This window comes from Macaca fascicularis, chromosome 15 (genome assembly GCF_037993035.2).
Source record: "Macaca fascicularis isolate 582-1 chromosome 15, T2T-MFA8v1.1".
Classification (NCBI taxonomy): Eukaryota; Metazoa; Chordata; class Mammalia; order Primates; family Cercopithecidae; genus Macaca; species Macaca fascicularis.
This window is the reverse complement of record NC_088389.1, coordinates 64,202,728-64,214,849: the sequence shown is the minus strand read 5'-3', so window position 1 is coordinate 64,214,849 and position 12,122 is coordinate 64,202,728. Positions and strand designations below refer to the sequence as shown.

At 39.9% G+C, this 12,122-nt stretch overlaps 1 protein-coding gene and 1 long non-coding RNA gene across 14 annotated transcripts in view; one reads left to right on the top strand and one right to left on the bottom strand.

Annotated features, from left to right (window-relative positions):
- Positions 1 to 12,122, top strand: part of UNC13B (unc-13 homolog B) — a 235,883-nt gene that overhangs the window by 61,801 nt on the left and 161,960 nt on the right. For all 13 annotated transcript variants that reach the window (XM_074017186.1, XM_074017187.1, XM_005581386.5 and 10 more), the window contains exons 2-3: positions 2,712 to 2,741; positions 6,092 to 6,191. Coding sequence is in view for 9 of the 13 variants with exons in the window: in XM_005581386.5 (XP_005581443.3) it covers positions 2,712 to 2,741; positions 6,092 to 6,191 (130 nt within the window). In the remaining 4 variants the exon portion in view is untranslated. The remainder of the gene's footprint in view (positions 1 to 2,711; positions 2,742 to 6,091; positions 6,192 to 12,122) is intronic.
- LOC141408639 (uncharacterized) lies at positions 927 to 12,088 on the bottom strand. Its single transcript, XR_012424585.1, has 2 exons — positions 11,925 to 12,088; positions 927 to 2,484 (listed from the first exon to the last, which is right to left on the bottom strand). It is a non-coding gene; the product is annotated as an uncharacterized lncRNA (long non-coding RNA).

Sequence of the window (12,122 nt, the reverse complement as noted above, 5' to 3'; positions counted from 1 at the left end):
ATAATACAGTCATTTTAACAATATTCTTAGAACCTATTTGCATAGTATGTTTTCTATTTGTTTGTGTTCTCTTCAATTTCTGTCATCAGTGTTTTGTCATTTTTGTTGTAGAGGTCTTTCACCCTTGGTTAAATTTATTCCCAGGTATTGAATATTTTTTGTAACAATTGTAAATGTGATTACTTTTTTGATTTATTTTTCAGCTAGTTATTATTACTGATTTTTGTAGTTGATTTTGTATTCAACTTCACTGAATTTATTGATCAGATCTAAGAGTTAAAAACACACATTGGAGTCTTTAGGTTTTTCTATATATAAGATCATGTCATGTGCAAAGAGGGACAATTTGGCTTCCTCTTTTCCAGTGTGGTTGCCTTGGATTTCTTTCTATTGCCTGATTGCTTTGGCTAGGACTCCCAGTACTAAGTTGAATGAGAGTCGTGAGAGTGGGACATTCTACTAAGCCAGACAATGGCAGAGCAAAAAAAAAAAAAAAAAAAAAAACTACAGGCAAATACTTCTGATAAACACAGATGCAAAAATCGTCAACAAAATACTAGTAAACCAAATCAAGTAATATATCAAAAAGATAATATACCATGATCAAGTGGGATTTATCCCAGGGATGCAATGATGGTTCCACATATACAAATCAATAAATACGAATACATCACCTCAACAGAATGAAGGACAAAAACTGTAAGATCATCTCAACAGACATAGAAAAGGCATTTGATAAAATTCAGCATCCCTTCATCATAAAAAAAAAAACTCTCAAAAAATTACACATTAAAGGAACATACCTCAACATAGTAAAGACCATATGTGACAAACCCATGGCTTACATCCTCCTGAATGGGGAAAAGCTGAAAGCTTTTCCTCTAAGAACTGGAAAAAGACAAGAAGAGCCCAAGTTTCTTGTGTTCTTGTTTTTTATTGTTGTTGATGTTTTGAGACAGGTCTCACTCTGTCACCCAGGCTGGAGTGCAGTGGTGCTATCTCAGCTCACTTCAACCTCTGCCTCCCGGGCTCAAGCGAGTCTCTCACCCCAGCCTCCCAAGTAGCTAGGATGACAGGCATGCGCCACTACACCCAGCTAATTTTTGTATTTTTAGTAAAGATGGAGTTTCCCATGTTGGCCAGGATGGTCTCGAACTCCTTAAGTGATCCACCCACCTTGGCCTCCCAAAGTGCTGGGATTACAGGTGTGAGCCACCATGCCCGGCTGAATGTTTCTTCTTATATTGATATTTGTGTATGTGTTGTAATAATTCCTTCTTTTAATGTTATGGATTGGCTTTTTTAGGGAAAGGCTTTTTTTTCTGTAGATGTATCTATATTGTTGCTGGGAGAAGGTGCTTTGGCTTTCTGGGTGGGTGCAGTAGTGTAGTCTCTGTATGATTTCTTCACTTTTATTCAGACTAGTTTCCTGGCTCTTCAGTGGTGTAGGCTGCAATTGTTAGTGGAGGCTGTGACAAGACTTTGCTGGGGACTGATATGCCAGATGGGCTGGTCCTCTGGAATCAGTAGTAGCAGTGGCATTTTAGGAATGCCAGTCTTTGGGCTCCCTTGGGCCTCCAGGTGGTATGCTTGGGTGCTGGCAGTGCCAGTGGCCGACCAAGTGGATGGGTCCTTGGATCCCCTGGGTGACGTGTGAGGAGTTGACAGTGGTAGCAGTGGTGTGTCAGTCCTTGCACCACTCAGCAGCATGTGTGGCTTTTAGTGGTGGCAGCAGGCTTGATAGGCTAGTCTCTAGACCTCCAGGTGGCATGCAGTGATGGGTGGCACTGGTGGCAGGATAGGCTAGGTTTTGCTCTGGAGAACTGTCCTGCAGACTGTAGAATGTTTACCAGCATCCCTGTTCTTTAGCCAGTAAATGCCAGTAACATCACATGGGAACTTGTTAGAAATACAGTTTCACAGGTCCTGCTGCACTCCACTGAGTCTAGAAACCAAGGTGATGTGGCCCAGCATTCTGTGCTTTAACAACCCTCAGGAGATTTTAATGTATGTTCAAGCTTGAAATACCACTGCCTTGGTAGATTACAAGGTTCCCCCTGCCCCAGAAAGAACTTGTATTAGTCAAGGTTCTCTAAAGGGACAGAACTGATAGGAGAGAGATGTGTGTGTGTGTGTGTGTGTGTGTGTGTGTGTGTGTGTGTGTGTGTGTGTGTGTGTGTGTGTATGAAGGAGAGTTTTTTAGGAGAATTGACTCATATCATCACAAGGTGTCCCACACTAGGCCATCTGCAAACCGAGGAGCCAGGAAGCCAGTCCGAGTTCCAAAACCTCAAAAGTAGAGAAGCCGACAGTGCAGCCTTCAGTCTGTGGTCAAAGGCCCAAGAGCCCCTGGCAAAGCACAGGTGTAAGGTGATGGGTTTTAAATAAGGAACATTTGTAACTTAAACCTTCAGAGGACACCTCACATGAAACTGGCTGCCTCCGCAGGAGTAATTTAGATCTCTCCACCTTGTTGTTAGGAACCTGGAACAGAGATTTTTGCATTGGATATGAGATTAGATAGACTTTTAAGGGCTCGTCTGACTCTCTGCCTTTCAAGCTTTAATCAGAAGTCTTAGCTTTTTTTCTCCAGTTTTAGATTTAACAATCTAAACCTAACTTGAACATTGGTACATAATGCCTAATAAATGTTGCTTAAGTAAAATGAACTTGGAAACATTCTTCATGGTATCCTCTTTTTTCTCTTGCAGTTAAAAGGGCCAAATTCCAGGGTTCACCAGGTAAGGCCAGCCTTCTATTATGTCTTTTCCTCTTGTATTTGCTGTTATTTCAAAGCAATTTAAAAAAGTTATTAATTCATTGATCAAATTCAGTAATTTAATTCATTACTTCACTAAATTAATTCATGAAATCATTAATCTAGTGAAAAATTAGTTTTCTTACCTCTTGGCTAACCCAATTCTACTTCTCAATAATAATTATATATTTAGAGGTTTTGATATACCTTTTCTGACTTTTTCTCAGAAAAAAGTCCGAAATAGTATAAAAGGATAAATATTGACAATTAGTGGAAAAAAATTTTTTTTATACTTTAAGTTCTAGGGTACATGTGCACAACGTGCAGGTTTGTTACATAGGTATACATGTGCCATGTTGGTTTGCTGCACCCATTAACTCGTCATTTACATTTGATATTTCTCCTAATGCTATCCCTCCCCCAGCCCACCACCCCACGACAGGCCCTGGTGTGTAATGGATAAATATTGAAATATCAGTGTATCATGTCTTGCAGTTCATGAACCTGTTTCAGCTTAAGAGTGTGTGTAGCCGGGCGCGGTGGCTCACGCCTGTAATCCCAGCACTTTGGGAGGCCGAGGCGGGCGGATCACAAGGTCAGGAGATCGAGACCACGGTGAAACCCCGTCTCTACTAAAAATACAAAAAATTAGCCGGGCGCGGTTGCGGGCACCTGTAGTCCCAGCTACTCGGGAGGCTGAGCCAGGAGAATGGCGGGAACCCGGGAGGCGGAGCTTGCAGTGAGCCGAGATCGTGCCACTGCACTCCAGCCTGGGCGGCAGAGCGAGACTCCGACTCAAAAAAAAAAAAGAGTGTGTGTATATGTATCTATTGGGTCATATAAAATTTAAAATATACAAATAGACTATGTGAAACATATCTTATGCAACCTGCTTTTCCCCCCCAGCAACACATCATGAAAGAGAGTGTGTGTGTGTGTGTGTGTGTGTGTGTGTGTGTGTGTATGTATGTATGTGTGTGTCTGGTTCATTCTTTTAAGGTGCTGTACAGAATTTTGTTGTAGATTTGTACCCGGATTAATAGGTCCCTGATTGATTAATACTTGATTAATATTTAGGTTCCCAACTTTTTGCCATTATAAAGAATAAATGTTCATGTGCACTTCTCATTGTTTGCTTTTGCAAATGTGTCTATGTACTAGATTCAGAAGTAGAATTGCTGGGTCAAAAGTATATATATATATATTTTTAAAATTTGATAACTCCTGCCAAATTTTTCTTCTGCAAGTTTTTACTATATATACTGAGACCAAAAGTTTATGAACATTTATTTTCCCAAATTCTTATCAACATTCGATATGAAACTTTAAAATCTTTGTCTGAAGATTTAAAATGGTATTTCCTTATTTTAATATGCATTTCCTCAATTTTGATTGTCATATTAGGAAGATTTCCTCTGGTTACTGCTGGGGAAGAAGGGAGGGGAGCTGGAGGATTACTGGAAATGTGTGAATATGCTTGAGAACCCAGGAAAACCTGAAAAACTGGACCTTGGGTACAACAGTAATGAAAGCAGTTTCTGAGCAGTTTCTTGTTTTAAAGGTTGTTATCTTTCTCTGTCTGCTGGCTCTTTTTTTCTGAGAATCTGCTCTGTTGTTTCTCTCCCAGGTGGTTGTCTATGCTTACCCATCTTGCACCCGTAATAGCTGCCTCAATGGAATTTATACCTCTTCCTTTTAGCTTCAGCACCAACCACCAGTTGTCAGTATTTATCCTTTTACCCTATTTAATATCTTTTGAGAGGGAATCAGGTTTGTTTCAGCTTTTGGCCAGCTTATGGATTGGCTGCTCTTGGGTTATTTAATCTTGGTCTGGTCAGCTATGTGTGATTGGATGTTGGGGTGGAGTACAAAATAATGTGATATAAAACATAGCTCAGTGGCCTACTGCACTACCACTAGTAGATATGGATGGAGATTCTCCTTGTATAGGCTTTTATCCTCATATATCTTTAATATAATTGTAAATTTTCCATGTTGATAAGTATGAAACTACACCATTTTAAATGATATTTAAAAGAAAGATTTACCTTCAGCTGAAAGTGTATAATGGGTCCCATTTTCTTATATTTTCTCTAACATTAGGTAATCATGTTAAGCAATGTTTGCCAGTTCGATGAGTCAAAGTGATAGTTTGCTATTTTTTCATTGTATAAAATTAGGATTAATTTCTTACATAGAAAAGCAAACCCTCAATTCAGTGCCCCAATCACGGCTGATGTGGATGTAGTGAGGCGAGTGCCAAATGTGCTGTAGTAAGAATTAGGTGAGATGCCTGAGTCTGAAGTTTCAGGCCACCACCTTTGTTTAGTAATCAACTTGTTTAGTACTCAACTCTCAGGTTAGAGAATTTCCTTTTCTCAACTCTGATAATATTTCTTTTTTTGACTGGGCGCGGTGGCTCATCCTTGTAATCCCAGCACTTTTGGAGGCCGAGATGGGTAGATCACTTGAGGTCAGGCGTTCGAGACCAGCCTGGCCAACGTGGTGAAACCTTGTCTCTACAAAAAATAAAAAAGCTGGGCATGGTGGCGCACACCTATAATCCCAGCTATTTGGGTAGCTGAGGCATGAGAATTGCTTGAACCTGGTAGGCGGAGGTTGCAGTGAGCCAAGATCATGCCACTGCACTCCAGTTTGGGTGACACAGCAAGACTCTGTCTCAAAAAAAAAAAAAAAAAAAAGAAGAGATTTCTTTTTATGCAATTTGTGCTTTAGGCCAAACTGAATAGATCGAGATTGAAATCTAATTTTTTTGTGAAGATTTTTCCTTAAATTTTGTCCTTATTAACAGCTCTGCAGTTCTTTATCACTTTTTTCTTGTTTCCTTGTCGTACTTATCTCTTTCTACATTTTATTAAATTTATGTACCTTATCTTTCCTAGCAGATCAATTAGATTTGGATTTTTCCCCCCAGACGGCAAGTAGGCTATGTAATTAACTTAGTAGGTTAGGATTAACATTGTAATAGATTAAATAAATTAGAATAGGAAATATCAATGTATCATATCTTCACATTCATGAATCTGTTTCAGTTTGAGTGTGTGTGTATGCATATTTGTTGGGTCATACATAAAATTTCTTAAAATTTAAAAAACAGTATTTTAGATTATGCTCTTGAAGATAGTATGTAGTTTTATAATTTTGGCAACTCTACTGTGTCTTGAATGAAGCTATATTATACAATATATAGCTTATTTTTTTCCTGCACATGTAATACTTTAATTTCTATATTGCTTAATTCCAAGGACTTTGTGAGATTGGGTAACAATCTGAGCACTAAGTATTCTGTCTCCATTTTGTATTTTTTCAAAGATAAATTTAACACATATGTGACCCTGAAAGTACAGAATGTGAAGAGCACAACTGTAGCAGTTCGTGGTGATCAGCCTTCCTGGGAACAGGATTTCATGTTGTAAGTATTTTGCAGCAGCAGTGTGCCTACATATTTCATAATCTTTTAAAGGAAATTGCATTGGGTGAAACAATTAGAAGATTTTGTGTATTTTTGAGATTTATAAAATGTACTGGCACTGTTAAATACTCTTTTGAAAACTGAGGAGTTACAGATATAAGTGAGGTTCATGGTACGTGAAGCACAAGTGCAGTTTTGTTTTCTCATGGATTTGTAATTTGTTCCTGGAGATGAATGATAATGCAGGTAAACTCCCAATTGATTTGTGTTGGTGCAAATACTACATAGGCAGATTTTCTCAATGGCCAGAATTAGAATAGAGTACAGCAGACTTAGCATGACATTAAACTTCATCTTTCTTTGATTCTCAGAAGGCTCTTTGAAGGAATGTGGCCATGCATGTGAGAGACTGTATCTTCGTGTGTGCCTAAGTCATCTGTTTTAGAGGCTGAAGATTTCTGTGCTTATAATCCTTTTGCTTTATGGAGTAAAATGTCCTATATTCAATTAATTAAAATGAATAAATATTAGTAGAGTTTCTCGTGTATGACAAAGTTTAGTATATTATGATTTTAATTAAACTTTGGCTTTAAAAACTTGATATTTCTTTCTTTTGTCTCCTTAAGTTTCAGGAATTTTGTGTTCCTGTTCTAGAAAAGGGGAGAAAAGTATAGAATATATTCAAGGACTAGGCAAATCATTTAGCTTCATAGGGCACTAGTTTCCTTATCTATAAAGGTCTTCCTTTCTCAGAAGATTATGCTTGTTTTTTTGGAAGGTAGAGGTGGACATGAAGGGGCTGAATGAGAAAACGTACTGAAATTTGCTGTGAAATTTGAAACGGAACTGAAATCGATTTGCATGTTTTATAGTGCAGCTCAGAGGGACATAGGGATGGTTATTATTTTTATGGGGAGACATTTCCAATCCTCTGGGCTCTTAGTATATTGCTTCCTTTTTTTTTTTTTTTTTTGAGGCAGGATCTCACTTTGTCAACCATGCTGGAGCATGGTGGTATGATCATAGTTTACTGCAGCCTCTAACTCCTGGGCTCGAGCGATCTTCTTGCCTTAGCCTCCTGAGTAGTGGAAACTACTAGCATGTACCACCACACCTTGGTTAATGTTTTTGTTTTTTGTAAAGATGGGGTTTTCGCTATGTTGCCCAGGCTAATCTCAAACTCCTAGGCTCAAGCAATCTTCCTGCCTTGGCCTCCCAAAGTTGTGGGATTACAGGTGTGAGCCACTGCACTCAGCCTATATTGCTTCCTATAGGACCATTATTGTGATAGTTAAAGGCAAAGATTATGAGGTTTGGGGCTAGGACAATAGCAGAAGACATAGAAAAGGATGAATAGAGGGTGTTCAGGAAGTAGAACCAAAAGATTTGCTTGGACGATGGGGTGGGTGGTATGCCATTCAGTAGGATGAGGATTAATATAAGTTATGGACAGTCTTATATTTGAGATTCTTATAGGACAGATAGGAAGGAGGAGAGGTACAGAAGATAGTTAGAAACCTGAAGCCGGCACTCAGGGAAGAAGTCTGCTTTGGAGAAATATTTTGGTCAGTTGAAGCCATAGATGAAGAGGAGAATGCTTAGGGATAAGATGTGTATGGTGAGAAAAGGGACTGGGGTAGAAGCTGGAGAGTGGCAGCATTTAAATGAGGGGACAAAAAAGGATTAAACAGAGAGGTAGAAGAGCCAGGATATAATGGTGTCTTGGAAGCTGAGGGAGAACTGGGCTTCAAACAGAAGGAGGCCAATAGTGTCATGTTTCTTTCTCACTGGTTGCCTCTCTCTCAAGATTATATAAGCCTCATTTATTCCCTCTTACAGTGACAGTGATATGAGACTGAGAGCACCTGTTTCCTTCTTTACACATGCAGTGTACAGAGTCAGCTACAAATGGTTTATGCAAGTCTCTTTCCATACCAGTGTGTTAGCCATAATCCTGGCTATGGTTTATAAACCTAGCACTTCCAGTTGGCTATAACCATCACTTCCAGTTCTAACTGTTCCCATTATGTGAGGCACAGTGATCTTCTGCAGCCTCTCATCAGCATAGCTAGCATTATTCTTTTTTTTTTTTTTTTTTTTTTTTTTTTTGAGACGGAGTCTCGCTGTGTCTCCCAGGCTGGAGTGCAGTGGCGTGATCTCGGCTCACTGCAAGCTCTGCCTCCCGGGTTCATGCCATTCTCCCGCCTCAGCCTCCCGAGTAGCTGAGACTACAGGCGCCCGCCACCACGCCCGGCTAGTTTTTTTTTTTTTGTATTTTTAGTAGAGACGGGGTTTCACCGTGTTAGCCAGGATAGTCTCGATCTCCTGACCTCGTGATCCACCCGCCTCGGCCTCCCAAAGTGCTGGGATTACAGGCTTGAGCCACCGCGCCCAGCCTAGCTAGCATTATTCTTATGTGTTTATTTTCCAGTTTCCCATAGCACTTCCCCTTTCTACCCTGCTGTGATGTGTGTGAATTTTCTTCCTGTCTCCCACATTGAGATGCTGTGTGAATTTTGCCATCTCTTCTTTTACACGTGGGTTTTATTAGCTACTTTCTCTACTTTTCTGCTCTTCCTACTCCTTATTCTTCCTATCCTGTCCTATTTTATTTATTTACTTATTTATTTTTTTTGGTTCACTCCTTGCAGAATTTAGTCTACTACCCTGTCCTTTTGTCACTGGAAACTCCAGTGTTGGTTTCCTCTCTCCCATTCTCCTTTTTCCTTCTCCATGATGTATTATGTGGCAGTATCTAATATCCATTTTGGTATTTCTTATATTATTTGTTTTTAACATTTTTCATATCTTGTTTTTAGGACTAGATTGTTCATTTCTTAAGGGTAAGGTGGGCATCTTCACTATTTGTATGAATTCGTGTATCCCAAAGTCTTCTATACTATTGTTGATTGAATTAATTAACAGAAAAGAAACTTCCCTAGGGTCTTGGGTATGAAGCATAAGTAGAGCTCTCAGACCTCTCTTAGCTAGACCTGCTGAGCAAATGTAGGTGAGATGAGAAGCTTCTTACAGAATATATACTCACTGTTTGGGCCTTCTCCCCAGAGAGTTCTCTGAAGAACAGATTTTCTTCTTTATCTGTTCAAGTCAAGCTGTTAAAGACCTCTGGCTATTTCTTCTGTCGGCTGAGATACTATTTGGGAGTTGATTTGGGAATATTATATATGTATCCCCAAGCAATTTTTCTTTTTTTCTTTATCTTGTGAGACAGGATCTCACTCTGTTGACCAGGCTGGAGTGCAGTGGCACCATCTTGGCTCACTGCAGCCTTGATTTCCTGGGCTCAAGCGATTTTCCAGCTTCAGCCTCCTGAGTAGCTGGGACTACAGACACACGCCACCGTATCTAGCTAATTAAAAAAAATTTTTTGGCCGGGCGCGGTGGCTCAAGCCTGTAATCCCAGCACTTTGGGAGGCCGAGATGGGCGGATCACGAGGTCAGGAGATTGAGACCATCCTGGCTAACATGGTGAAACCCCGTCTCTACTTAAAAAAAAAAAAAAAAAAAAGGCCGGGCACGGTGGCTCAAGCCTGTAATCCCAGCACTTTGGGAGGCCGAGACGGGCGGATCACGAGGTCAGGAGATCGAGACCAGCCTGGCTAACATGGTGAAACCCTGTCTCTACTAAAAATACAAAAACTAGCCAGGCGAGGTGGTGGGCGCCTGTAGTCCCAGGTATTTGGGAGGCTGAGGCAGGAGAATGGCGTAAACCTAGGAGGCAGAGCTTGTAATGAGCTGAGATCCGGCCACTGCACTCCAGCCTGGGTGACAGAGCGAGACTCTGTCTCAAAAAAAAAAAAAAAAAAAAATTTTTTTTGGAGACACTAGGTTTTGCCATGTTGCCCAGGCTGGTCTTGAACTCCTGGGCTCAAGTGATCTTCCCACCTCAGCCTCCCAACATACTGGGATTACAGGCATGAGCCATTGCACCTGGCCCAAGCAATTTTTTGATTCCATATTCAAATGACGGATAAGTCCAATGGATTTGAGGATGTCACCTATATTTTCCAAGACTAATTGGTTAATTAGGCTGAATTAAATGATGTGACAGAAAGCTTAGTTTCTCCACTGTGAACACTGTAACTTAGTGGCTAGGCTTATTCATCTACTTTGTGGCTCTGAACAGCTCTCCAGATAGCTTAGAAGTTTTTGGACACACAAAAAAATTGAGTCCTATATTATGTTTCTTCTCCAAAGCACCTAGTCATATGTCTTGTAAGTGCTCAGGAAATGATAATTAAATGAATAAATTAACTCAGTACATTCTATGCTGTATTATATTTATATAAAAGGGATACATTTTCTTTGCTTTATTCATTTTCAACACCTGACATTAATTCTATGGCTGTCATTCTATATCTCAAACTTGTGAATCTGAGAACATTTATTTTATAGCCCAACAGGGAACCCAAGTACAAACTTGAAACTTCTACTTGTGATAAATAGCTGTTGTTTTCCTGAGAATGCTTTTCTGCTCTCTCTGCTGGAATTGGTCTTTTCTCATCTTTCTTGGACTACCCCTCAAGTAGCCTTGTGTTTTAGTAAGAGCTTTCTGGAGAACATTTTTAGCATTAACACAAGTACTATTTGCATATTTTAGTTTAAGACTGGGATTATGTTTGAGTAAGTCCTTCCAAACAGATACTCAACCATGTATGACACTGCTTTTAAATAGTGCTTATCTGGCTCTTTATGGAATGATTTCTTTTCAATTTTTCCCCCCCTGGTTATTATTATAGGAAAATCATTATATTTATCATTATCCCATGGTAATAATTTTGCTTGTAAGTGACAATGCCTAGCTTAATAATGATTAATGAGTCTCCAGGGACTGAGTGGTGTGAACTAGCACACTCTAGCACCCCTCACTTGCCTGTGACCACATGTTCCTATCAAACTGACGTGTTCTCAGGGACCCTATTTCTACCTGGACTCCCTTTCATAAATCCCCCTTTCCCCCCAGCTTTTTTGGTGGGGATGGAGTCTGGCTCTGTCACCCAGGCTGGAGTGCAATGGCATGATCTTGGCTCTGCCTCCTGGGTTCAAGTGATTCTTGTGTCTTAGCCTCCCAAGTAGCTGGGATTACAGGCGTGCGCCCCCATGCCCAGCTAATTTTTTGTATTTTTAGTAGAGACAGCATTTTGCCACGTTGGCCAAGCTGGTCTCAAACTCTTGACCTCAGGTGATCCGTGCGCCTCCCAAAGTGCTGGGATTACAGGCTTGAGCCACCATGCCTAGCCTCATAAATCTTGTAAAGTAGACTTACCTTTCCTAAAAGTTTCCTGTATACAATGTGTAGTTTAAGTTGAAGCAGTGTTAGTTGACAATAAAACATATGAAACTGTTGCCTATGGGTGGAAATTGGCAGGCAGGCCTGGCAGTAATGTCCTCATTACTTGGCCTCATATTGTGTGAAACTGCATTAGTCTAATCATGATTGTATCTCCAAAGTGGAAAGAATGGATAGACAAAGGCATTTTTCTTTCTTTTTTTCCCCCATCCCCACTGAGGTTTAAATGGTATATAAAAAACCGTACATAATTAATGTGTACAATTTAGACATGTATATACTTGTGTTACCATCACCATAATCAAGGTAATAAATATATTTATCAACTCTAAAAGTTTACTTGTGTCTCCTTTTTTTGTTGTATGTGTGTTAAGAACATTTAATATGAAATCTACCCTCTTAAATTTTGAGTTGCACAATACCTTATTGTTAACTGGAGGCACTATGTGGTACAGCAGCAGGTCTCTGGAACTTATTTAACTGTAACAAAGGCAGTTTTCTGTGGACACCTTACATAGGTTTCTTGGAGCCTAAAAATGGTCACCGCATTCTGGGAAATTTTGATTTTCCCTGAAGACAGGATCCTGGTGAGAAAGCATTCAAAGTTTAGCAAAACAGGA